Source organism: Lemur catta, chromosome 1 (assembly GCF_020740605.2).
Source record: "Lemur catta isolate mLemCat1 chromosome 1, mLemCat1.pri, whole genome shotgun sequence".
Classification (NCBI taxonomy): Eukaryota; Metazoa; Chordata; class Mammalia; order Primates; family Lemuridae; genus Lemur; species Lemur catta.
The window spans coordinates 101936645-101964557 of record NC_059128.1 but is presented as its reverse complement, the minus strand read 5'-3'; the positions used below and the strand labels follow the sequence as shown (position 1 = coordinate 101964557).

Genomic DNA, 27913 nt, shown 5'->3' with positions numbered 1-27913 from the left:
AGTGATGCTAAGTTCTTCCCAGAGAATAACTGGTGGCCATGTGAAGAGTGGGTTTTGAGCAGTAGTTCTAACCTGTCTTACTGCTTCACATCGTTTTTGTGGGTAACACAGATCCATTGGTAATATTTGCATTACCCAAAGAGATTTTTTAGCCCAAAGATGGGGATATAGGAAGAGTGGGTGGGAGCAGGTGCAGTACTTGTACCAGAATCTCATTTTGGGGGTGTGTGTATGTTGTAGTTTGACTTCTCAGAAGAACACACATACATACACTGTCTCTCATATACACACTTACACACAGACACACACTTACTCAAAATGTAATATAATACATAAGGAGGAGTGTTTTGAGACCCTGACACAGGTTAAGAAGCCACTGTAGGGTATTTGTGAAGGGAGAAAAGAGCCTGAACCAAGCGTGGCAATGGTGATGAAATGGTGAGATTTGAGAGATATTTGGATAACAGATTGAAGGTGGTAGAGTAAAGAAAGGCAGTCAAAAGTGACAGGTTTTTAGTATTGGGTATATTATAGCAACCTTATGAGGGAGGCAGATACAGGTGCTGTCATCCATTCTTCACAGACGAGTAAACAGGCTTAGAAACATTGATTTGCCCAAGATCAAATAGATGTCAAGCACTAGAGGTGCACCTTAGGCCGGGTCTTTCCCACTTCTGGTTCCATGTTCATGCCACATTGTTGCCATTCAGAAAGATTGAAGAAAAAGGAACAAGTTTGTGGAAGAAAGTGAGTTTGATTTTGGGGGAGGGGAAATGTACATTGTTGTGGGATTTCAGGTGAAGCTTCTCTGTCAGCTGCTGAAAATGAGAGGCTGAAGTTAAGGAGTATATTGAGGAACAGGGTTGCAGATTTTGGAGACACCAGGACTTAGGTTGAAGCCAGAGACTGGATAGGATCACCCAGGAAAAGAACATGAAGAGAAGGTAAAAAAATGGCAAGGGTAGAATTCTGGGAGGCACCAGCTTTTAAGGGGATGGAGGAAAGGGATCAGAGAAGTAAAGGACAGGAAGAGTTTTAAGACGATGTAGTGGTGAGCCCACTCCCACATCTTTCTAGGAAATGGGGCTCCTCCCTAATTGTTCATTGGGGAAAAGGTGATGAAGCTTCATCCTAACATTCATTTGCTGTGTAACTGGCTTCACCTTGCCTGCCCTTTGAAACCTATCTTGGTCTTCTCCCCCATACGAATTCTGCATTCTAGCTAGATCAGCATTCTTATTCTGTCCAAGGTTAATCCCTTCATCCACAACTTTGCTTGTGCAGGCTCCCTGCGTGGGCTTCAGTATCAGATAAATCTGGATTTGGATCTAGGCTCTTCCAGTCTGTGGCCTTTGGGGTGTTGGTTAACCCACAGCTTCACTTTTCTCAGCTGAAAGCAGTGATGACTAATTACCTCTCACAGTGTTTTGCAAATTGGTGTAATCTATCTGAAGATGCCTGTCTAGCATTCGCTACTTCATAAAGATGCCCTCTTTCTCTGTCAGATGCACCATCTAGGTTTCAGCCCGGGGACCACTGCCCCAGCCCTTTTTGATTTCTTTACAGTTCTGTATCTTAGTGTGATTAGCTGTAATCATGATTAGCTCTTGCAATATCTGAGGCACATAATATTAAAGCTAGAAAGAACCTTAGAAAACATGTTACAGAAGATGAAACAAGGGAAGTGGTAAGAAACATCATCCTTGCCTTTGAGGAGCTTACAGTCTAGAAGGGAGAACTGTGCTGGCTCTGCCAGCCCCCACAGCCTTGTTTTGGCATCCAGCGTCTATTGCCTTGCCTCATTTTCCAGTTGTTTGATCTGTTTTCTCCAAAAGCACACTGTAATCTTTTATACATTTCTTACTGAAATGTGAAATTCCGTCTACATGTTCAGTGAGCACAGTTTTGTCTTCTGGTTCTTTAGCTTCCTGTCTACCTTTATTTCCCCTTGATAGTAAAGCACCTTATGTAATGTGCTTGTTTGCATTTTGGGATGCTATTAAGTGCAGAGAAAGATTCTTGCTCTGGTTAAAGGATTATAAAATATAACAAGAAAGCAGATGAAAAAGTACTTGTTTGGCATCTGGCAAATAGTAGTTTATTTTTTTATTATAAAAAGTTATCAAGTAAAAATTTTTCTTCTATAAGACTGTTCCTGTCTGCACCCCACCCCCAGTATTCCTGTCATGATTAGGTGGGGGATGGAAAATGTTCCTATGGTGGTTACATCTTTAATTCAAAATTAGTTCTCTTGGGTTTCATCTTGTGTTGCAAAATATGCTGAACTTGGTTCCTTTTGCTTTCTTTTTGTTTTGTTGCAAACTCAGCTTGTCCCATCTCATCTTTAAGGTGTCAAATTGTGTTTGAGGTCAGCATTACTGGATATGAAAGCGATGTGTTTATAGTTTTTGAAAGAGTTATTTTCAAATATAGATTTCGCTCAGTTCCAACTTTTGCCCTCTAGACCCAAATCCATTTGGATACACTTTTAGAGATGGCTCTCTGGCAGAAATATTATAGTATCCCCCGTTATCCAAACTCTTATTCTGTGAAACTCAGGAACCTACTGGAGTCCGAGAGCCAGGGATACCTGTATTACTATTGAGATTCTACCTTTCAGGTATCTTAATTTGCTTTCAGTAGAAATAAAGGGCACCCTGTCTGAGGTGGAATTGAGACCAGTTTACAAGGTGTGTTTGGTTTATTATTGTGTAAGGCTGTGAAAAGAATGTGTCTTAAACATATCTTCAAGCACTGGCCACGTGCATGTCAATGTATTTTATAAACTGAAAGGCATTGTAACTCTTAGATTATGCTTTTCCAGTTGGCCAGAGTCATTATATGTGTCTTTGATGTTCAAAGAATGAGAAAATTTGAGTATTTAAATGCTGTTTGGTAGGCAAAAATCTTTTCAAAACAGATTCATAGGGGAAGAATTTATAAAGGGATCCTTAGTATGAGGATGCAGTCTGTTTGTGTCACGAGGGAGGATATGTCTCTTCCTTGCGCTTGTAAATCTTCCTTAAGTGATGTAAATAGTGTCTAGCCTACATAGAAAACTTGGTAAAGTTACGTTGTTTTAAAAATTACAAAAGTAATACATGCTTGTAAAAACTAGAAATATATCTGATCAAAAGCAAAGTTCCTCTCCTTTATCCCAATCTCCTTCCACTTCTCAGAGTTTGCCACCGTTAATGATTTGGTGTGTTAATTTTCAACCCAAGAGATGTTTGAAGGAGACTGTAACAGAAACATCATAGCTATGTATTTTATGCTAAAATCCAATCCATTGGCCCTTCCTTATTAATGAGTTTACCTTCTGGTTCCAGGGCTGCTCAGAATTAACTCTGAAGCCCAAGTCACCCTTATCACTAGGAACTGACTCAGTTGGCCTGCTGTGAGCTTTGTTCCTCTCAGAGGCTGGGAGCTACCTTTATGGTCTTCCAGCCCCACTGGCCAGAATGACATCCCCAATAGGCAGAGGCAAGAAATAAAGGTGACCATGACAGGGGGAGGGGCACAAAGACCTTACCTAGCTACCCTGATTGTCTGGCCCTTCTCTTTAAAAAAGAAATGACTTTTAGCAAGAAACACTGAAAATGTAAGCCAGAACTTCTCTGTACACACATAGGAGAGGACATGTGGGATAGGCCATGCCAGACAGCCTTAGTACAGGCTGAGCATCTCTAATCTAAAATCCAGAATGCTCTGAAATCCAAACCTTTGAGCACTGACATGATGCCTGCCACAAGTGGAAAATTCCGTAAGTAGCTAACATAAACTTTGTTTCATTCACAAAGTTACTTAAAATATTGTATTAATATAAAATTACTTTTAGGCCATGTGTATAAGGTGTATATGAGACACAAATGCATTTTGTGTTTAGACTTGTGTCCCATCCCCAAGATACCTTATTATGTATATGCAAATATTTATTCTGAAATCCAAAGCACTTCTGGTCCCACGCACTTTGGATAAGAGATATTCAACCTGTATTTTATAATTTCTGCAGAGCCAACCAGGTGAGGCAGCCCTTTAAAGTTCATGCATCAGCCCTGTGAACACCTGCCAAGTGACGAGTTGTTACAAGGCCACAGGTGTGCCTAAGTCTTTATAACACCCTCAACGCTAAGATGCAAGGTTTCAGCTGGGAGTATTCAGGCGTTTGGGTATTTAATGTATGTTAATCACCATCCTCATTTGTCTTTGGCAGTAACTGATACTTAGCTTTTGACCAAAATTTTTATTTTGTTTTCCCTGCACCAAGCACTGTTCTAAATATACATTTACTTATTTAATCTTCACAACAGCTCTATGAGTTACTCGTATTATTGCCATATTATAGATGAGGAAACCAAGACACACAGAAATTAAAGTAACTTGCCCAAGTCACACAGCCAACATGAATCTAGTTTGGCTCTGCCAGCATTTTCTCAGAAATGTTACATTTTTGTTGTCATGATAGCTTTGTTCTGAAATACTAAGCACCTGTCTTCTCACTTTTTAAGTGGTAACTTTGTACAAGCTTGTCAAACTGTTGAAAAGAGTCCTGTGTTCCGATCCTAATATACATCCAGATAAGTATATAATTTTCCTTCCACCACATGCTGTTCACTTTTCAGTTCACATTTCATTTTCACTTCCCCTTATTTTTCTGTTTGAATACAGTTCTCGGAAACATTTGCCGGATGTTAAATGCAAATGGCTGCCCAGTGCTTCTGCTTTTTTCTTTCACACTGTCTCTTTCCTCCTTCCAGAGTCAATGCATGTGTCGATGTGGTGCTTTCAGGGGTGAAGCTCTTGCAGGCACTTGGCCTGAGTCCTGGGAATGGGAAAGATCACACCGTTCTGCATTCAAGGAATGATCTGGAAGAAGCCTTCATTCACTTCATGGGGAAGGGAGCAGCTGCTGAGCGCTTCTTCAGTGATAAGGAAACTTTTCATGACATTGCCCAGGTTGCATCAGAATTCCCAGGAGCCCAGGTCTGTTCAGTTCACCAATAATAAATTAAGACAGGGTGGGAAAAGCAACTTTTTTTTCCAGTTTGCCCCAAGATGGTGATCATTGGGAATCCAATTCTGTTGTCTTTTCTCTTTTTGTAAAACTCTGTATCTGACCTCCCAATATATAGTTGTCTTCCCCAGTTGTGACAGCCAGAAATGTCTTCAGATGTTGCCTAGTGTTTCTCCCATGTGGAAGAGGAGGGGAGCAAAATCACGCCTGGTTGAAGACTGTTGGTTTAGATTGGTGGCTCTCAGACTTGAGCTTGCATCAGAATCATTTGGGGCGGAGGGTGGCAGGGTGGCCAGTGTTGAAATGCAGATTCCTAGGCCTGCTGTCAGAGTTCTGATTCAATACATGTGGGCTGGGACCCAAGAATTTACCCTTCCAGCAAGTTTCCTGGTTGATGCTGTAAGTGTGAGAATCTCATCTTGAGAATCATTGGTCTATAGGGAAGGACTTGTCAGATAGAGAGAACCTTAGTGGTCCCCAAGCCCACCTGATGATCATAAACAAAGCCCTGCAGCCTGCATGGTCCAGGCACTTCCTGGAGGCTCACACAGAGTACAAGGCAATACTGGTGCTGGAGGCCCAACCATGGCTCTTCCCACCTCACCCCCACGTGCCTGCTGCTGCATGGACCTGCATGCCTCTTAAGGCTGAGTTTTTGTTTGGTTAAGTATCTTCCCCCACCCCCCTCGCACCCCATTTTTCTTCCTCACCCAAAACCTTCCTTTGGCCAGGCACCCCAGTCTGGGTCTGTAGTTCTAACAAAAGAAGCTCTTCGTGCCGGTTTTAATTGGCATTTTTCACAGGCAGACCTTTGTGACCACTTTTATATTGATGACTTTTAAGATTTTAAAGATTTTTGTCCTTTGAAGCTGCCTATTTGAACATTAGAAGCGGACACAGGCATGACCTAGCTGGGTTTCTAAAGGAGACAAGTTGTTAACATTTCAGTTATGATCATTTTGACAGCTGAGCTCGTGGTGAGATTCTAACTACTTAGGCAAGAATGTTGGTAGTTCTAGTGTGATGATGAGTCTGCTGCTCAAAAGTATTTGTGATCATGGTATTTAAACCACCAATTTGATTTCTGTTCTCTCCTGCCTTGGACCTGCTTTTTGTTCATAATGAAAAAAATTTCTACACAAACTTTATTTAGCTTTTTGATGGCCCAAATTATTTCTTAACATTGTAAAACCTAAAATGTAAATGTTACTTACCTTCTACTAGGAGGGCACTTCAATTTGGTGCCTTTTCAAAACCCCCTTAAACTATAAGGCAAGATTACCGATAAATAACAGTTAATTAATAACCATTACATGAAAACTCTGAAATTCACTTTGTGTAGGTATCTTAATATATTCTTCCAAGATTTTTAGTAAATCCTTCTAGCCATCATAGTTAAATAAAAGATTAATTAAGGCTAACATATTAAAAAGCCAAATTTTAGCCTGCATACCACAGAAAGTTTTGAATTATTTCTAGAAAGCTGTTACTGTTCCACCTGAATTCTGAGAGGTTGGTCAGCACAAACCGAGGGATGAGTGATGTCTAGCATCTAGAGTTGTTTGTTTAGACTATGCCTCTGCATGGGCTGAGGACTAGGAAGGTCGAGTAGTACATCCCACCCAGGAAAGACTATCGATTAGGCTTCTCAACTTTCATATTAGAACAGCAGCCTTTTCTCCTGTTTGTCAGGTTTCCAAGGCACATGGATCCATCCTTAGTCAGCAACATGGAAATACCAACCTTGAATTATCTGCTCTCTAGATCCTCAGCTCAGAGATGTGTTGTTTAGGGGGAAATATTGTCCTATATTAAGGACCATTACTTTTATAATAGAATTTACTCCTAGGAAACCTGCATATTTCCTAACACATCCATGTGTTTCTTCCTTTCTAAAAATTTAGCATCAAACATCTACTGAGCACTTACAAAAAGAAAACAGTCCCTGCCCTGAAGGAGCTAGTCATGTACCCAGATGATAATGAACCCAAGCAGACAAGGGCTGTATTAGAGGTTTGTTCAGGTTATAGAGGTAGGGAGGGAGCTGTAATCCTGTTTGGTGAAGGCAGTTGTGGAAGCTGAGGTTTCAGTGGGGAAAGGGGAACAGAGAAGGTGTCACAGGAGAGGTGATACTGCAGCTGTTTCTTGAAAGGTGATCAGGGGTTTACCTAGTCTAGTATGTGAGAAGGGGAGGGCATCTTAAGGAGAGAGAAAGCATGTGCCTAAGGCACAGAGACAAGAGAGGAAGGCTGACTTAGAGATTCAAGCAGGGTGTGGAGGGCAGGGCAGGAGATGGAGGCAGAAAGGGAAGTGTGGGTCAGATAAAGAAAGGCCGTGTGTGCCTCCATTGAGAGTTAGATTTCAGTTCAGTTTGATATCTGCTGAGTGATTTTCAGGAAGAGAGTGACTTTTTTTCTTCATTTTAGAAGGATTACAATGTAGAAGATAAGATCTGTCTGTATTTTTGATGTTTCCTGCATCTTTTGCCTGGAAGCTCAGAGCCAAATTTGACCTATAGTTAAAGCAATCATACTAATTTTTTCATGGTTAGCATATTTATTTTCTTTACCTTTCCCTATTCTTCATTGTCTATTTCTATGTCTTACTGACCTCATCTGTGTGTCCTTTGTTGTAAAATCACCTCAGAATGTTTTTAGGAAAAAATGGACTATAAATTAATTTTTTTAATTAAAAATTATTAAGCTTGATATAATTGTGTTAAAATACTAATAGTTTTGAACTATCTTACAGCACTATGTAGGAGGAAATGCAGCTTTAATTGGACAGAAATTTGCAGCCAACTCAGATTTAAAGGTAGGTTCAATTCTCAGATTAAAACCTGTACCTTTCACTAGACGGTTTCAGTAATTTTAGGAGTGAGAATGACTATTTGTTCTTGATTCAACTATGGATCACCTGCAGTGTGTCAGACCCTGGCCCTCTGCTTAGGAAACAATATGGTAATAGTAGGAGAGCAGTAGTAGCTAATAGTTTCTGAGTGTTTCTATGTGCCTGACATTCTCCTTAGTGCTTTACATAGATTATCTAATCCTTGCAACAACCCTATGAGGCTAGTTGGTACTTTTGATGGTACTGTCATTGTCCTTGCTTTCCACATGAGGAAACTTGAGGCATAGAGAGATTCACAACTAATACGTAATGGAACTAGGATTTTAACCTAGGCAGTCTGACCCCAAAAACCCATGTTCTTAAATACTGTATCGTGTGATAATTAGTAGCACGTGGGCTCTAGAGTCAGTACCTGAGACTTGGGATTATACAGGTGATGAGAGAAACCACAGGTGAGCCTGGATCCAGAGTGTAGAAAAATGAAAGCCACTAGATGGGAGTCAGTACGGGGAGTGTCTTCAAGTCTTAAACCATTTGGTTAAGTAGAATTAAAAATTATTGCTGTGTTCAAAATAACATCCAGGTAAGAAGTTTGTCTTGCTATGAGTGGAATAGGTCTGGATGGGGAGGCCAGCAAGGAGGTTATTGCTGTTGTACTGTGAGATGATTAAGGTTTCGATTAGAGCAGCCAGCGAGGAGAAACCTATGTATTATCCAAAACCTACTACTGTGGGATCACTGGCTTGGCTAGACCATACACAGGGAAAAAAGAAAGAGAGATGTAACAAAGATGATTCTGCAGTGAGTAAACTCGGGAAGTGCAGAATGGTTGTGGCTGCTGACAGGAGAGAAGGGAACCATGAACGGTTCTCTGGCTTTGCCTAAAAATAGAAAGATGGGTCAGAGCCAGAGATGAACTCAGTACTACAGACAGTAGATGATCAGCAGTTTCAGGGGAAAAATTCATATGGAGCCAGCCACACTGTACACCAGGAGATGGATGTGCTTTAGATTGAGAGAGTTAATTAAAGTGTGAACATTCACATTTTAATAAGAATCAAGGTTCTCATGAAATATTAGAGTAGAAAATATAGATTTTTGTAGTCATTATCCTTATACATAGTAATTAACTCTAAAATAGAGAAGATTAGAAATTCCAGGGCTGACCTTTGGAAATATTAGCAGTTAATGGGTAGAAGAGAAGATCGATCATGAGGTCTTTAGGGAGAGCCAAGGCCTTTTGTATCAGAATCTCAGGAGTTTTCATGGGTCTCTAAAAGGCTACCCTCCTCATCCTGAGAAATAATTCTGGCCTCTAGAAAGACAACATTGGAAGTTGTGGGTGAGTACAAGATTGGCTTTTCAGTATTGACCTCCCCTGGGGCCAGCATTTGCTCTTGGTCTTTGGAGAAGCTGGGCCTGGGAGCAGTCTGACTGGAAGGCATTCTGATAAAACAGGTGTGGCCCTGGTAGGAGATTGAGGAAAGAAAAGTGTTATCTGTTACTCAGTCCTCACAACTATCTTATGATTTTATAATCTTAAAGATAAGAAAGGTCCAGAGAGGCTAAGTATACTACCCGGGGTCTCCTTGCTGGTAAATGGTGGAGCCAGGATTCAAATGCCAGGCTTTGCCATTACTTCACCACCGTATACAGCTCTCTCAAAGTGATTCAGTTTAACTTGCTGCATGCTTCTCAACATGAACTGAAAACTACCAGAGACCAAGAGCTAGGTATAATAATAGCTAACATTGACTTATATCATTCTTATTATATCAGATGCTGTCCTAAATGCTTTATATACATACAAACTCATTTAATCCTCACAGTGCCCTGTAAGGGAAGTCCTTTTACTATTCCCATTTCGCAGATAGGAAAAATGAGGCATGGAGAAATTAAAACTGAATGTCATATACCTAGTAATGGGTAGAGCTGGGATTTGAAGCCAAGTAGTCTAGCTCTGGAGTCCATACTTTTAATGGCCATGCTATACTATATTTCAGAAATAGACCCTGATGAATATAGTAAAGGTAGATTTATTAGAATGGTGGAATAGAAGCCAAATTGCAGGAGAGGACCTATGCCTTTAAAAAGTATATTTGTGTGCCAGGCACAGTGGCTCACGCCTGTAATCCCAGTACTTTGGGAGGCTAAGGTGGGAGAATTGCTTGAGGCCAGGAGTTCAGGACCAACCTGAGCAACATAGTGAGACCCTGTCTCTACAAACAATAAAAAATTAACCACTGTGGTGACACATGCCTATAGTCCCAGCTACTCAGAAGGCTGAGGCAGGAGGATCGCTTGAGCTGAGGAGTTTGAGATTGTAGTAAGCTATGATGACATCACTGTATTCTAACCTGGGTAACAGAGCACCTGTCCCCCCCCCCAAAAAAAATATATATACACATATTTGTGGAATTTAGCTAAGAATAAGGAATAGTGTTATATTTTGTCAAATGCTGCTTCTGTATCTATTGAGACAATTGTATGGTTTTTGTTTTTCAGTTTGGTATTAATATATGGTAATTACATTGACTTTCAAATATTAAGCCAACCTTGCCCCCCTGGCATAAACCCTACTTAGTTCTGATGTATTAATTATCCTTTTCGTATATTGTTGGATTCAGTTTACTACAATGTTGTTTAAAATTTTTACATCAATTTCCATGAGGGATATTAGCTTGTATTTTTCTTATAATGTCTCTGGTTTTGCTATAGGGGTAATACTGGCCTTATAGAAGGAGTTGGGAAAAAAAGTCTGTGTAGAATTCGTGTTATGATTTCCTTAAATGTTCATGGAATTCACCAATGAGGCTTCTAGGCCTATAGTTTTCTTGTGGGAAGGTTTTGACAACATTGATTTCTATTTATTTTATGTTATGTTATTTTTTGAGACAGAGTCTCACTCCGTTTGCCCAGGCTAGAGTGCAGTACATAGCTCACTGCAGCCTCAAACTCCTAAGCTCAGCTATCCTCTTGCCTCAGGCTCCCAAGTAGCTGGGACTACAGGCATACGACACCACATCCTGCTACTCTTTTTTTTCTATTTCTGGTAGAGACAGGATCTCATGCTTGCTCGAGCTGGTTTTGAACTCCTGACCTCAAGCGAGCCTCCCACCTTAGCCTCCCAGAGTGCTAGGATTACAGGCATGAGCTACCGCACCAGGCCAACATTGATTTCTTTAATAGATGTAGGGAAATTGACATTTTCTGTTTTTTGAATGAGCTTTGGTAGTCTGTATCTTATAAGGAATTTGTCCGTTTCATCTAAGTTGTTGAATTTATTGACATAAATTTAATTGTAATAGTCCCTTATCCCTTTAAGATCTCTAGAGTCTATAGTGAAATTATCTTTTTCATTCCTGATATTGGTCATTTGTGTCTTCTCTTTTCAATGAGTAATGAGCTTTTGGTTTCATTGATTTTTTTTTTTATTGTTTTTCATTGACTTCTGCTTACTTTGGGTTTAACTTGCACTTCTTTTTCTAATTTCTTAAGAAGCTATTGTCGTTGATTTGAGACCTTTCCTACTTTCTGATATAGGTGTTTAGTGCTATAAGTTTCTCCTTAAGTACTACTTTAGCTGCATCCCATGGATTTTGATACATTGTTGTAATTTTCATTCACTTCAAAGTACTTTCTAATTTCCCTTTGATTTCTTGAGATGCACTATTTAAAAGCTCACTCGTGGACTATTTAGAGGTGTTATTTACTAAATATTTGGGGATTTTCCAGATATCTTTCTGTTATTGACTCTATTTTAATTCCTTTGTGGTCAGAAAATGTACTTTCTATGACCTGACTTCTACTAAGTTCATTGAGACTTTTTATGGCCCAGAATATGGTCTATCTTGGTGAAGTTCTGTGTGTACTTGAAAACTTTTCCAGAATATATGTGGGTAGTTCTGTTGTTGGGTGGAGTGTTCCGTAAATGTCAATTAGATCAAGATGGTCGATAGTATTGTTCAAGTCATCTTATTCTTTCTGTCTGTTTAACCTATCAATTATTGAAAGGGGGTGTTGACATTTCTAACTATAATTGACACTTGTCTGTTTACCCTTGCAGTTCTATTAACATTTTGCTTCAGGTATTTTGAAGCTACATTATTAGGTGCATAAATATGTAGGATTGTTATATTCCCTTCATGAATTTAACCCCTTTATCATTACCAGGGATAAAGGAAATCATTTCATAATGTTCTTTGCTCTGAAATCTATTTTTATTGAAATAGCCATTCCAACTTTCTTTTGAAGTATTAACATGGTATATCTCTTTCTAGCCTTGTGTTTTTAACCTATTCATGTCTTTATATTTAAACTGTATTTCTTGCTGGGTGCAGTGGTGGGCACCTGTAATCCCAGCTACTTGGGAAGCTGAGATAATAGGATCACTTGAGCCCAGGAGTTCAAGACTAGGCAGGGCAACATAATGAGACCCTATCTCAAAAATAAATAAATAAATAGGCCAGGTGCAGTGGCTCACACCTGTAATCCCAGCACTTTGGGAGGCCAAGGCAGGAGGATTGCTTGAAGTTAGGAGTTCAAGACCGGCCTAGGTAACATAGTGAGACCCCCATCTCTAGAAAAAATAAAAAAATTAGCTGGGCATGGTGGTATGTGCCTGTAGTCCTAGCTGCTTAGGAGGCTAAGCAGGAGGACTGAGGCTTGAGCCCAGAAGTTCAGGGTTACAGTGAGCTATGGTCATGCCACTGCACTCCACCTGGGTGACAGAGTGAGCCCCTATCTCTAAAAAAATTAAAAATAAATAAATAAAAATAATCTCTGCCTTTTAATTAAGGTGTTTAGATCATTTACATTTAATGTGGTTATTGATATATCAGGTTTGTTAGGTCATTAAATATGAAATATCTGATTTTGAATCAAAGGGTTAGGTTATTATTTTTCAAATAAGAAGCAGTACAATTAATCTAAGCATGTACCTAAACTATCAGCAGAGTTTTGCCATCTTTACGGTAGCTTGCTTATGCCAGCAGTGAAGAAGCCTGGAGAGCAAGTCGTGATGAAATTGCGAAAGGCGTTTTTCATATCTTGTTGAGAATTGAATATTTTTCCTTGCAAGAAGTGGACCAAAGCCTGGAAGAAGTGGTAGTCGGTGCAAGGTCTGGTGAATATGGTGGATGACAGAGGGTTTCCGAGTCCAGCTTTCTGTAGTTTGAGCAGTGTTGTATTTTTTGTGACATACGGTCTTGCAAGAGTATTGGCCTGTCTCTATTGACCAATATCCGCTGCTTAATTGCAAGCATCCTTATTTCATCCAATTGGTTGCAGTAGACATCTGCTGTAATTGATTGACCAGGTTTCATGAAGCTGTAGTGGATAATATCAGTGTTGGACCACCAAACAGACACCATTAGCTTTTTTTGATGAATGTTCAGTTTTGGACTGTGTTTTGGCACTTCCTCTTTAGGTAACCATTGTGCCAAATGCTTGCGATTGTCAAAAAGAATTCAGTTTTCATCACATGTTACAATACTGTATAGTAAGGGTTTGCCTTTCTGTCATGACAGCAAAGAAAGGCAAGCTTCAAGACAATTTCTCTTCGGATGCTCATTTAATTCATGTAGAACCCATCTGTCCAGCTTCTTTACCTTGCCCATTTGTTTCAAATGGTCCAATACTGTTGGAGTAGTACTGTCAAACCTTGCTGCTAATTCACACATAGGTTGAAATGGATTTGCTTCCACTGCAGCTTTTAGCTCATCATTATCCACCGTGGTCTCAGGTTGCCCACATGGCTCATTTTCAAGATTAAAATCACCAGAATGGAACTTCTCAAACCATCAACATGCTGTGTTCATTAGCCACATCCTTCCCAAACTCTTTGTTGATATTTTGAGCTATCTGGGCTGTATTGGTTCCACGACAGAACTCATATTCAGAAATAACATGAATTTTTGACTTATCCATGGTTTCATGAAAATTTCTCTAAAAAAAATTTGAAAGAGAATCACAAACTAAAATGTGCATTTTTGAAAGACTGAGGATGTACCTTCACAATAAAAAAACCAAAAAACAAAAACCCCCCAAAACAAAATAAACACACGAAGTGTCAAAGTGAAATGTCAGAGATATCAACTGTCAAACTTAGTACATAAGGAAATTGGACATTTCATACTTAATAACCTTATAAGTCTGACATCTTGATGTTTTCTGATTTGTCCCACCTTTTTATCTTCCCTTTTCTTCTTTTTCTGCACTCTTTGGATTGTTTTCTATGATTTCATTTTATCTTCTCTGGCTTATTAGCTGTAATTCTTTGTTTTCTTATTTTAGTGGTTGCTTTAGGCGTAATAGTGTACATCTTCAGCTTATCGCAGTCTACTTTCAAGTGATATATCACCATGTGTACTGTAAGAACCTGTAATAGTGTACTGGCATACCTCAGAGGTGTTGCAGGTTTAGTTCCAGACCACTGCAGCAATGCAAATATCACAGTCAAATGACTCATACAAATATTTTGGTTTCCCAGTACATATAAAAGTTATGTTTACCGTATGTTGTAGTCTGTTAAGTGTGTAACAGCATTATGTCTAAAATGTACATACCTTAATTTAAAAATATTGCTAAAAATGCAGACAACCATCTGAGTATTCAGCAAGTTATCTTTTTGCTGAGTGGACAGTCTTGCCTCGATGTTGATGGCTGCTGACTGATCAGGGTGGCAGTTGCTGAAGGTTGAAGTGGCTGTGGCAGTTTCTTAAAATAAGACAATAATGAAGTTTGCCACATCAATTGACTCATTCGTGGAAGATTTCTCTGTAATACGAGATGCTGTTTGATACCATTTCGCCCACGGTAGAACTTCTTTCAAAGTTAGAGTCAGTCCTCTCAAACCCTGCTGCTGCTTTACCAACTAAGTTTATGTCATATTCTAAGTCCTTTGCTGTCATTTCGCCAGTGTTCACAGCATCCACACCAAACGTAGATTCCATTCCAAGAAACTAGAAGAAGCAGCTCCTCATCCATTCAGGTTTTATAATGCAATTGCCATAGTTCAGTGACACCTTCAGGCTCCACTGCTAAGTGTGGTTCTCTTGCTCTTTGCACATCTGCAGTTCCTTCTTCCACTGAAGTCTGGTACTCCTCAAAGGCATCCTTTTAGGGTTAGAATCAACTTCTTCCAAACTCCTGTTAACATTGACATTTTGACTTCCACCCATGAATTACAAATGTTCTTAATGGTATCTAGAATGGTGAATCCTTTCCAGAAGGTGTTCGATTTGCTTTGCCCAGATCCATCAAAGGAATCACTATCTATGGCAGCTATAATGTTATAAGATGTATTTTTTAAATAAGTCTTGAAAGTTGAAATTACTCCTTGATCCATGGTCTACAGAGTGGATGTTGTATCAGCAGGCATGGAAACAACATTAATCTTATACATCACCCTCAGACCTCTTCAGTGTCTAGGTAGATTGTCAACGAGCGGTAGTAATATTTTGAAGTGAATTTTTTTTTCTAAGCACTCAACAAATGGGCTTAAAATATTCAGTAAACCATGCTATAATTAGATAAGCTGTCATCCAGGCTTTGTTGTTTAATTTATAGAGTGCGAGCAGAATAGAGCATAATTCTTAAGGGCCCTAGGATTTTCAGAATGGAAAATGAGCATTGGCTTCAACTTCAAGTCAAAGCTGCCTTAGCCCCCAGTGAGAGTCAGCCTGTCATTTGAAGCTTTGAATCCAGGCCTTGACTTCTCTCCTCTAGCTAGGAAAGTCCTAGATGGCATCTGTTTCCAATAGAAGGCTGTTTTGTCTATGTTGAAAATGTGTTGGTTAGTTCATCTTCTTCAGTGATCTTAGCTAGATCTTCTGGATAACTTGAGGCAGCTTCTACCTTAGCACTTCACTGCTTCACCTTGCACTTTTATGTTGTGGAAGTGGCATCTTTCTTCAACCTCATGAACCAACCTCTGCTAGCTTCCAACTTTTCTGCAGCTTCCTCACCTCTCTCAGCCTTCATAGAATTGAAGAGAGTTAGGGCCTTGCTCTGAGTTAGGCTTTGGCTTCAGGGAATGTTGTGGCTGGTTTGAGTTTCTGTCCAGACCACTCACTTTCCCCATGTTAGCAATAGGCTATCATTCGTGTGTGCACTGGAGTAGCACTTTTAATTTCTTTCAAGAACTTTTCCAACTTCACAACTTGATTATTTGATGCAAGAGGCCTCACTTTCAGCCGGTCTTGGCTTTTGACATGCCTTCCCCACTAAGCTTAATCATTTCTAGTTTTTGATTCAAAGTGAGAGCTATACAACTTTTCTTTTCACTTGAACACTTAGAGGCCATTGTAGGGATATTAAGTGGCCTAATTTCAGTATTGTTATGTCTTAAGGATCAGGGAGGCCTGAGGAGAGAGGAGAGATGGGGGAACGGCTGGTCAATGGAGCAGTCAGAACACACACATGTTCATTAAGTTTACTGTCTTAGGGCATGGTTTGTGGTGCCCCAAAACAATTGCAATAGTAACATTAAAGATCACTGATCACCATAACAGATAATAAGGAAAACATTTGAAATATTGCAAGAATTAACAAAATGTGAGACAAGGACATGAAGTGAGCACATGCTGTTGGAAAAAATGATGCAGATAGACTTGTTCCATTCAGGGTTGCCACAAACCTTCAATTTGTAAAAAACACAGTGTCTGCAAAGCACAGTAAGATGAGGTAGCCTGTGCTTCCATCTCTTCCCTCCAGTCTTTTGTTTTGTTTTGTTTTGTTTTGTTTTGAGACAGTCTCACTCTGTTGCCCGGGCTAGAGTGCCATGGCGTCAGCCTAGCTCACAGCAACCTCAAACTCCTGGGCTCAAACGATCCTCTTGCCTCAGCCTCCCGGGTAGCTGGGACTACAGGCATGCGCCACCATGCCCAGCTAATTTTTTCTATATATTTTTCGTTTTCCAGCTAATTTCTTTCTATTTTTTTAGTAGAGACGGGGTCTCGCTCTTGCTCAGGCTGGTTTCAAACTCCTGACCTTGAGCAATCCTCCCGCCTCGGCCTCCCAGAGTGCTAGGATTACAGGCATGAGCCACCGCGCCTAGCCTTCCCCTCCAGTCTTTATACCACTATTGTGATACATTTTACTAATAAGCAAAATAATCACGTGCTTATCCAGCAATACCATCTCTGGTGCTCTTCATTTCTCTGTTTTGATCTGTATTTCCATCTAGTGTCATTCTCTTTTTGTCTGAAGGACTTCTTTTAACGTTTCTTGTGGTACAGGTCTTCCGGTGATAAGTTCTTTCAGCTTTTATGTGTCTGGAAACTCTTTTATGGTAATACACTGAGGCATGCGTAGGTCTTACTGAGTTTCTTCCTGTTTCTTGGGAATCACTGTCCTTTGTTGCCTGATGTCCAGGTGTTTTGAAACCATTGTTTCATATATTTTGTCTGATTTTTGTTGTTGTTTTAGGCAGGAGGGTAAATCTGGCCCTTGTTATCTTAGAAGTGAAATTCTAGCCAAGAATTAGAGAAAGGAAATAAAGTGGCAGGGACAAGACTTTTCAGAATTGGCAAGTAATGGGCACATTTAAAGGCAGAAAGGGGAGAAAAGCTGGGATTTCTTAGTTAGCTACAGAACAGTGCCCTGTACAAAGCAAGGTACAAAGAAACAGGTGATTAGCAAGTAAAGATGGCTTTTGAAGCTTCTGAGTGGGGCATATTACTCTAGAACTTTCCTTTACCTCATAGTCCAAGACCTCATTGTTCAGTGGTTTTGAGTCTGCTAGCCTGGCCTTGAGTGTCAAGCCAGAAACAGCTTATTGGAGCTGAGGAACTGCAGCAGATGTGAAATGGCTTCTAGAAGGAATGGCCGGCGGGGAGGGGAGGGGCAGGCTGGAATTGAAGAAAAAAGTTTTGGAGAAATTGCAGAGCATCTCTCCCCCCAAACTTTCTAAATTGAGATGCTCTTTAATTCACGTATTTGGAAGGTTTTCCTGTTCACATAATAGTTAAATATAACAGGGAGCTTGATCCCCCAAATTAGGTCACCTGGTTATTGAGCGTATGGTGATCCGGAAGCTCTTTTTCTGTGCTGTGTAAAATTCAAACAATTGTTGTCATCTGGCAACTTCGGGCAAACAACATCCCGTGTCTGTTTGCCTGCACAGGGTGTAAGGAAGGAAAAGAGAGAGAGTGGAGATAGGGTGTGTCCCAGACTGCCTGGCTCGCTGTAATAGCAAAATACCGCAGCCTGGGTGGCTCAAACAACAAAAGTTTATTTTCTTTTAGTTTGGGAGACTGAAAAGTCCAAGATCAAGGTTCCAGCAAGGTTTGGTTTCTGGTGAGGGCTCTCTTCCTGGCTTGCAGATGGCCCTCTTGTCACTGTGTTCTCACCTGGCCTTTCCTTGGTGCGTGCACTGGGAGTAGAGAGCTCAATGTCTCTCTTCCTTTTCTTACAAGGCCACCAGTCTTATCTGATTAGGACCTCAACCTTATGACCTCATTTAATCTTAATTACCCTCTTAGAGCTCTATCTCCAGATACTGTGACACTGGGGTTAGGGCTTCAACATCTGAATCTGGAGGGAAACAAACATTTAGTCCATAACAGAGAGTATGGGATACAGCAGCACATGGTACCCAACAACTGTGACCTGGGTCTTTTGTCAGCCTCTCCTTTCTGGGTACATTGTGGCCATACCCTCCAAAGGCCTCTGCCCTGGCAACAGCCCTTCTACTGCATACGTCCAAACCAAGAGCTGTCAGAATTAGAGTGGGATTCCAGTATTCTGATGCAATGCGTAGAACTGGCCTGAACGTATGTCCTGTCCCAGTTGCTGTTGGGATGCTGTGGGAAGAGCAGGTCCTCTGACACACTTCGTGCTGTTGTCTCCAGGTTCTTCTTTGTGGTCCAGTGGGTCCAAAGCTGCACGAACTGCTTGATGACGATGTATTTGTCCCACCAGAGTCACTGCAGGAAGTGGATGAGTTCCACCTCATTCTAGAGTATCAAGCAGGTAAGGAAACGAGTAAATAACGGTGGTAACACTGGTCAGGGGACAGTGTATTGTCATACTGGGGTGTGACTGTGCCAGAAATTGATCTTTAAAAATTAGCAGGATCCTATTCTTGCTATATACCAAAGGTGTCCTGACCCACTGGTTCTACTGAGCTGATGATGGTCATTCATCGTCTCAAGGGAAAGTGACAGAGTATTCTAACATCAAAGAAAATTCCCAGATCTGCAAGCAGAATTGCTCTGAACCCAAGAGAAATAAGGCTGTAGGAAAGTAGGCATCTTGAATAAAAATTAAAAGTGGTAAAGTTTTATACTTTAACATACATAAAGTTTTCCTTTATTACTAAGAAAAGAGAAAGGCAAGTGATAACTGTTCAGTGATGTGCTAGGCCTTTCTGGCTGGCTGTGCCAAGCTGTTTAGGATTGATTCCAGGCCTCTGGCAACTGTCTTTGGAGCATTTTCTTTTTCCTTGGTGTGTAAGTGGATTATTTCTCATTGTGTAGTTTTCTAATGTTTATAAATCCAAATCCACCCATCACACACCCACCCCCCAGCAGATTTTCTGTGTTACACAGACTAGAGATCTGATTTCTGAGTGAATCTTAAATACTTGGACGTATTTTGATTCTGTGTATTTCCTGATGTATCTTTCCCTCTGCTCAGAACTCAGACTCTTGAGTTCCTGATTCAACACATTATTAGTTAGAGACTCGAGCATCTAACGGTATTAAAGCAGTACTTGACACTCTTCAGTGGACTGCTTTCACATCAGACAATTAAGAGAACCTCCCCTACTAGAGTAATTAATTTTAAGATGTGAACTATATTGCTTCTTGCAAATTATGCCTTTCTCTAGGTATGAAAAGGAATTATTTCCTGCTTCTGGTTCTCTTTTGGGTGCTTACCAGAATCAGCTAGGAGGGGACAGGGTCTGGAAATTAAGGACACAATGTTGAAGTCGGCAATTCACATTTAATGATACACAAGTTTTGAGTTTCTCTCGGTTTTAGTTTCCCCAAAAGGGGAATAAGAGTTAGGGTTGCCGGAACATCGTGGTAAGGATTAAGAGGTTGGTGTGTTTAACCACTGTGAGCTGCTTGGAAAAACATGATCAGGACTGTGGACTGGAAGGGTCTGAAACAGCTGCAGGGGGTGCCTGCAAGGTGCCGTTTCACTTCCACCGCTGTTGGCACTCACAGTGTGAACTGGGAACCTTTGCAGTACCTGGCTTCTGTCATATTCCCTGGTGACTACAGAGTGGAGGGTCCAGTGTCTTCAACAAGACTTTGATGTTTTATTGGACAGCTGTGCCTTGTAGGTAGTTAAGGAGACGGCACAGCTTATCTCAAAAGGAGATTGTCTCCATCTGTGGGCTTATAAGCTTCACACTTCAGTTTTCCTTTCCAATGCCTTAATTTTCTTAGTACAAAGCAGGGGCCTTCCATTAAACTGTATGCGAAGTTACATTTTCCTAGGCCCCAGGAGGGAACCTGGTCTGGTGGCAGCAGCCCTCGGGTGAGCTCTCTTAACAGAAATCCATCCCCAGCTTCTCTCTAACCTAGATGGGTAAATTCCGAGAGGATTTATCAATTTATCAATTTTTTTTTCCTCATTCTCTCAGAAAAGCCCATTTTCAGGCTTGGGCTGGGAGTCCAGCGAGTGATCACACAGGTGTTGCTGACTTTCTGGCTCCAGGACAGGGTGACAAATGGAGAGAAGAGATTGCAGAGATAAACACAACGCTTTGTGAGGAGCCAGGGCGAGAACTGCTGTTTCAGGCCAAGTTTCGATCTGCTTGCTTCTCAGGCCCCTCCATCAGCCCTGTGTCCTGTGGAGACAGTGGCCCTCCACACACCTCCGTGTCCTGGCCTTGTGAAAGTCCGTTTATTTTTGCCTCTGTCACTTGCCTGAAGAAATCAGTTGCTTTTGGATGCTGTGTGGCTTTTTCCTCCTAGGTTGTCAGGCCACGTTTCCTAGCATTGTCACAATTCAAGAGTCAGGTCTTTGTCTTGCTTTCTAGATAATATCAATGTGATGTATTTTTCCTGTTGTACAGAGTCTTGTTAATTTAGGATATGTTGGATTCGGAGTTCATACCAGTATTTTTTGTTGTCATGGGCATTTGGGTCATCAGTCTGTTCTCTTACTCACTCGTTCTTTTGCTAATTCATTCACGTGGCTGTATGCCAGGCACAACGTGAGGCAGTAGGAGTATGATGACAGAAGACAACGTGGACCCTGCCCTCAGCTTGCAGTTTACTGCTAGAGATGGACACTTGAACAAATTATTGCAAAAATTATGTGCCCAGTCCTATAATGGGATACAGTGGTAGCCCAGGGAAGGAAGTAATCAAGTCTGCTTGGGGGCAGTCAAGTTAGGGAAGGTGTCACATTCACGGAGGAGGTAGTACTTGAATTTGGTCTCAAACAGTCATCGCTCCAAAGCTACTTACACAAAAACAGCTAGAACAGCCAGGTGTTCTTCCCTGTAGGATCAGGTGCCCAGAAACAACCAGTGGGCAGGAGAGAAGAGGAGGTGCAGTCAGCTTGGATCTTGGAACTTTAGCCTGCTTAGGTTCCAACTAAATGAAAGGTGTTCAGGGCACTGCTGTGAGGTGGAACACGCTCTGAAAAAGGCAGCCTGTCCTTTCTGCAGGAGCATGTGCAGTATGCGCTGTATGCTGGTATTTGGAAGTCATGCCCCTGCTCTGTAACTGTCTCCTGTGTTTGAGAGCTCAGTGGACGGTGGAGCTCTCCTGGAACTCAAGGGGAGCTCATTACCTTGAAAAGGGCACATGGCTTCCATACTGTTTCTCTTTCTTTGTTGGGTTTGGGTTTAGGTTTTTGGTTTGTTTCTTGCAGTGCCTTGCTGACCGTAGACCTTTGTGGCTGGGGTCCACTCAGCCAGAAGCCAGCCTGCTCAGAGCCAAGGCCCCTGTGAGGTGCTGGAAAGCTCCCCCCACAGCTAGGAGACTTAAAGCCTCTTCCTTTTCTTCCCATTGTGTTGACTGGGCTTTTCTAGGGGAGGAATGGGGCCAGTTAAAAGCTCCCCATGCCAACCGATTCATCTTCTCTCACGACCTCTCCAACGGGGCCATGAATATGCTGGAGGTGTTTGTGTCTAGCCTGGAGGAGTTTCAGCCAGACCTGGTGGTCCTCTCTGGATTGCACATGATGGAGGGACAAAGCAAGGAGCTCCAAAGGAAGAGACTCTTAGAGGTAATAGCACTGTTACAGAATTTCACAGACTTCAGCTGCTGTTTTTCTTTAGGCTCCAGCCACTTTCGGCCTCTGTAGCTTGTACTGCCTTGCCTTGGGTCCCGGCCTGCCAGGGACATACCTTGGCAGCTGGCTGTGAAGCTTGCCTCCTACTCCAGTGAGGCGCCTCACTGTAGCCCTCCAGATGTGGGCAGCAGCTCGAGCAGGACAGGTCAGAACATCTTGCCTGAGCCTCTGCATCCTGTGCTAAATGGAACGTGCCTGCAAGCTGCAGGGGTTGTAGTTTGTGTCCTTTGTGTTTTCTGTATCATCTCACTTCACATCAGCTATGCTGCAGTTCCTACAGATCTGTGCAGCAGTTGAAGCCAACTGCTCAGTTTAGGTCACAGGAATAGACTGGCAGCATGAATATACAGGGGCAGATCTTTGTCGTCTCTGATTCTGTAACCCCAATGGCTCTCTGCAGAGCCTAGCCTTCCCTACTGGGAAAAGTATCCCTTGTCCACAGAGGCAATGGGGGGAGCCACACTGCTTGTAGCTCTTGTGATGATGCAGAGAAGGCAATCACGAGGAGGCATTGCCTCTCGTGACCTGATCTTTCCTTCCCTCTTGCCTGACTGCCTTCATTTCTAATGGCAGTGCTGTCGTCTTCTCTTTGCAGGTTGTAACCGCCATTTCTGACATCCCCACTGGTGTTCCAGTTCACCTAGAGCTGGCCAGTATGACCAATAAGGAGCTCATGAGCAGCATTGTGCATCAGGTAACCACGGGGGCAGCACAGGGGCCGTCTTTTGGCCCTGAGCCTCATAGGCCCTTGCAGAGAAGCTCCTTTGTCCAGTAGGACCACGTGTTTGGGCTCAGGGGCTGGCTCACCGAAATGTAGGTTTGTGTCCCTCAGACCAAGTCCATGGGGATCCACATGAGGATCCAGGACCGTTGTAGAACAGGATCTCCTGCTAGGTTAGAAATACGGTAGTGTAACTGCTAGATTCCTGGGTCATATTTCTCCCTCTGGAATGGGCAAGTTGAAAGTGAATGGCTTATTGCAGTAGAGCTCCAAGGAGAAAACTGAAAGCCCAGCTCAGCTGCTTTCAGTTGAACTTGAAGCAGCTCAAAGGAAGGTAACTTTGAGGGAACTTCACTCCCCCACCAGGCATCTGGTTGTTCAGCTCCTTCCTTTGAACATGGCAATGATTAGGAGAAACGCGAGCATGTGAGGCTTATGAGCACGAGCGTTGGAGCCCTGGTTGGCATGCCAGCTTTGCCCCCGCTGGCTTTATGAACTTAGGAAAGTTACTCACCTGTCGTTTTAGTGTTATTAACCTTTTAAATTTGTAATATATTAATAGGGTTCAAAAACCCCAGAATATGCAAAGACACACAATGGAGTCTTCCTCTTTCTGGTTCTTCCCTTTCCCCTCCTGTCCCCAGTCTTAGGAATCCCCTTCTAGTTTCCTCTGTATCCCTCCAGAGTTATTTTGTAGCTGTATAAGAAAGTATGGGAATATATCCTTATTTTTCACCCAAAAAGATAGTACAGCGTAGTAAATACACTGTTCTGCGCTTCGCTTTTCCCACTAAAAGTATCTTGGAGATATTTTCTGTATTGTTAACGTGGAGAACGTCCTCTGTGTTTTCACAGCCATGTGGTTAAAATGAACACGTGGATGCACCTCAGTTTATTTAACCTGCATCTTCCTGATGGACATTTTGCCCTTTGCTGTTATGTACGATGCTGCAATGAATGACTTTGTGTGGGATTTTGTTTCGCCTGTGAGCAAGTACATGCGTATGTTAAATGTTCAGAAGTAGAATTGCTGGATTGGAAGCATTTGTAACTTTGAGATTGCCTGATTGCCCTCCATGAGAATTGTACCAGTTTACTTCCTACTAGCAATATCTATAAGTGCTTATTCCTTCATATCCTTGCCATCAGAATGTGATTAAAAATTAGCATTTATCATCAGTCTGACAGATGAAAAATGGCATTTTAGTATAGAGTCATCCCTCAGTATCATAGTGGGGGTGGCCCCAGGACTCCCCCACCCCCACAGATAGCAAAACCTGCAGATGCCCAAGCCCTGCACTTGGCCCCATGGGTAAGAAAAGTCGGCCCTCCCTACCCACAGGTTCCACATCTCTCAAGTACTGTATTTTCCTTCCAAGGTTGGTTGGATCCATGGATGCAAAACCCGCAGATATGGAGGGCTGACTGTAGTTTGATATTTTAAATACACTTTCTTTTTTAGGGCAGTTTTAGGTTCACAGCAAAATAGAGCAGAATGTACAGAGTTCCCATATACTCCCATTCCCCCCACACGCACAGCCTCCTCCGCTGTCATCATGCCTCACCAGAGTGGGACGTTGGTTAGAGTCAGTGAACCTACACGGACACATCAGTATACCCAAAGTCCGTAGTTTGCAATTGTGTTCACTCTTGGTGTTTTCCTTTATGGCTTTTTTTTTTTTTTTTTAAGAGACAGGGTCTTGCTCTGTTGCCGAGGCTGAGTGCAGTGGTGTGATCATAGCTCACCACAATCTTGAACTCCTGGACTCAGGCAGTCCTCTCACCTCAGCCTCCAGGGTAGCTGGGACGGACTATAGGTGCGTGCCACCATGCCTGGCTAATTTTGGTTTTTTGTAGAGATAGAGTCTTGCTATGTTGCCCAGGCTGGTCTCGAACTCCTGGCCTCAGGTGATCCACCTGTCTCGGTTTCTCAAATGCTAGGATTACAGGTGTGAGCCACCACACCTGGCCTCAGTATAGTTTTATTTACTTTTCTCTTTCTAAGGTTGAGTATCTTTTTACTTTTTAAAAAATGAACCATTATTATTTTACTTTCTCTCGGTCTACTTAGTCTTTCTGAGCCTTAGTCTATAAATGGAGGCAGTTCCTCCTTCTCTCCAAGGGTTATGGTACGATTTGGATGAAATAAAGCCTTTAGCTCAGTGCCTGGCACAGAACATGCAATAAATAAAAGCCACTGTTACATTAACAAAGGTATATAGGACATTAATTTTTTTTAAAAAATTTCATATGCATACACATATATACAGGACTCATCTCTCCTTTGGAAACCTTCACTTAATGTGTGGTTCTCTGGTTCTAGGGAGTAAAGTGCTCAGTTAGAAAGACAGATGAATATAGTGGTTCCCCATAAGATAGAAAATGTGCTCAGTGACTAAATGCAGACGGTCTTCCTAATGCACACCTGCTTTAAAAAGCTTAGCTCTAACATGAGACTATTTTTCTTGCTTCTTGGTGTTGTATACGAAGAACCATTGTGACCCTGAGTGTACGTGCTAAGGTCTCCATTTTATTGGCCAAATCCCTACTGACATTCAGGAACTGAGAGCCATATCCCATCAGTGGTAAGAGTATATGCTGTGTGTACAAAGGTGAAAACCAGGCACCATGGGAAGAGCAAAATATATACAGCTCTGCCATAGGCTTATAATGGTACATAATGAAAGACTGGGTCTGAAACAGTGTAACTGCAACTTCCCAGTTTCTCCCCAGTTTTAATGAAGTTGGAGGTAGAGGTGTAATAGCTAAAGCAGTGACTTCAGGGGCAGGAGTCCTGCAGTAAGGAAGATGCCTGCCCGCCTTCTCTGTCATTTAGTCATTGGCTGTGTCCTAAGATATCTTAGGAGCTAGATCATCTCCATCAGAAAGAGACCTGTCATTGTTTTTGTTAGCAGGTCTTTCCTGCAGTGACCTCCCTTGGGCTGAATGAACAGGAGCTGTTATTTCTTACCCAGTCGGCATCTGGACCTCACTCTTCTGTCTCTTCCTGGAATGGCATTCCTGATGTGGGCATGGTCAGTGACATCCTCTTCTGGATCTTGAAAGAACACGGAAGGAGTAAAGGCAGAGCCTCGGACCTCACCAGGATCCATTTCCACACACTGGTCTACCACATACTGGTAACTGTGGATGGACACTGGGCCAACCAGCTGGCAGCCGTGGCTGCGGGAGCTCGTGTGGCTGGGACTCAGGCCTGCGCGACAGAAGCCATAGACGCCAGCCGGGTGTCTCTGAGGGCACCCCAGGAGTTCATGACTTCCCATTCGGAGGCAGGCACCAGGATCATGGTAAACCCCAATGAGCCAGTAGTGGAATGGCACAGGGAGGGGATATCCTTCCACTTCACGCCAGTGTTGGTGTGTAAAGACCCAATTCGAACTGTGGGCCTTGGAGATGCCATTTCAGCCGAAGGACTCTTCTATTCTGAAATGCACCCTGACTCTTAGGAAGGTTGTGGTGGATAATTTTTCTAAGGAAGCAGAAGTAGCCAACTTAAGAATTACAGAAAGAAAGTGGTTTGGAAAATAGGACTGAGGGTGTCAGAACTGTTTCTAGATCTAGTTGGAAGACAGCCAAAGAAACAAAAGCAGATTAAACTGTATCAGATACATTCCAGCCTGTTGGCGATTACATAAAAACATTTCAGGTTTTAATCAAAATTTAGCTAATGAAACTGGATTTTTGTTTTTTATGTCATGTGTTGTCACAGTGCTAGAAACTCGATTCTCAGATCTCCAGTTTATGCAGCATCAAGTATTTTAAGCCAGACTTCGTCCCCTTTGAGAGCGTGTCCGCCGGAGAGAGCACTGTTCCCCTTGTTCGCATCAGAAGTGCACACTTGCTCAGCCACGGTCCTGGCCTCTGGTGAAGCCTGCTGTGAGGGGCCCGTGTCTCTCAGCTCTCTGCTTGCTCATGGGCAGAACCGTGATTCTCATTCAGTGTTACGATGACAAGATTTAATGAGCGTACCTTCTCAGTCTCCTCTCAGACTTAGGACAGAGCCACAAGTAAGGACAAAATGATCCCTCCTGTGCTTTATGATCACAGAAGGGGCTGGGGAGCCTTGAGTAGCCTTTGAGGGAGTCATTCATTCTGCAGTTGTTTGGAAGCCTGGGTGGCTTTGTGAGCTGAAGGACTGTGCCTTCCTGTCCTGGCTGTTTACACTGTGGGCTGGCTGGTAAAAAGCTACTGTGGCCTGAGACAACCTCATGGCCTAGCTCTGGGTGTGCTTTCTGCAACAGAAGACAGACTTTGTTTATTCTGAGCCTTCAAGGAGTTTGCTTTTACGACTGGAATATGCTTCTGTGTATATAACATCATATATGTTTTATGTTTTCATTTGATACATCCATTAAAGAGTTTGACCTCATAAGAGCCCCAGGATCATGAATAAATTTGTCATGTTATATATTTATTTTTTTATAAATCAAGACTTCTGTGTTGCTTTTAAATATATTAAAAACAATTTACATTTCAGGAATCCTAAGTCTGTCTGTAATTTTGTTTCCACCATCACTCTGGATAAAATATAAATCATTCTGATCTTCACTTGTGATTTACATAGTAATCTGCTCTTGAGACGTGTTTGATTATTTTGTCTTCTCTATCATTGGGTCACACGGTCCCTCATGCCGAGCCTGAGCTGTAGGCATGTCCTCTGGGGTTTTAAAGTGTCAGAAGTTACCTGTATGAAGTAGCCCAGTTAAAGCTGATGCGGTGGATCATGCCTATAATCCCAGCTACTCAGGAGCCTGAGGTGGGAGGATTGCTTGAGGCCAGAAGTTCAAGAACAGCCTGAACAACATAGCCAAACCCCATCTCTACTGGAAAAAAAAAAAGTTGAATGGGAGCACAGCAGATTGAAAGCATAATGAGCCTTTTCAGCTTGTTCCAAGGACAGTGTGGACATGGCAGCTGGTGGCAGGCCTGCCTAATTCAGGGTTATCGTTTCCCCCTGGGCTCCCAGTAGCTTCTGGAATCTCAAAGCTACCTCAAGCTCTTCATTTATGACCTCCCTCTCCCTGCTTTGGGTAAGAAGTCTTGAT

General features: G+C 42.1%; 1 protein-coding gene across 4 annotated transcripts in view; it reads left to right on the top strand.

Annotated features, from left to right (window-relative positions):
- Positions 1-27348, top strand: part of ADPGK (ADP dependent glucokinase) — a 29646-nt gene extending 2298 nt beyond the window's left edge. Inside the window, exons 2-7 of one of the 4 annotated variants that reach the window (XM_045531528.1) lie at positions 4758-4983; positions 7766-7828; positions 18718-18838; positions 21864-22060; positions 22722-22820; positions 25760-27348. In XM_045531528.1, the coding sequence (XP_045387484.1) occupies positions 4758-4983; positions 7766-7828; positions 18718-18838; positions 21864-22060; positions 22722-22820; positions 25760-26314 (1261 nt within the window). In that variant the 3' untranslated portion in view covers positions 26315-27348. The remainder of the gene's footprint in view (positions 1-4757; positions 4984-7765; positions 7829-18717; positions 18839-21863; positions 22061-22721; positions 22821-25759) is intronic. The other 3 variants (XM_045531535.1, XM_045531552.1, XM_045531544.1) reach the window with 3 other exon arrangements.
- Positions 27349-27913: the final 565 nt, after the last annotated feature.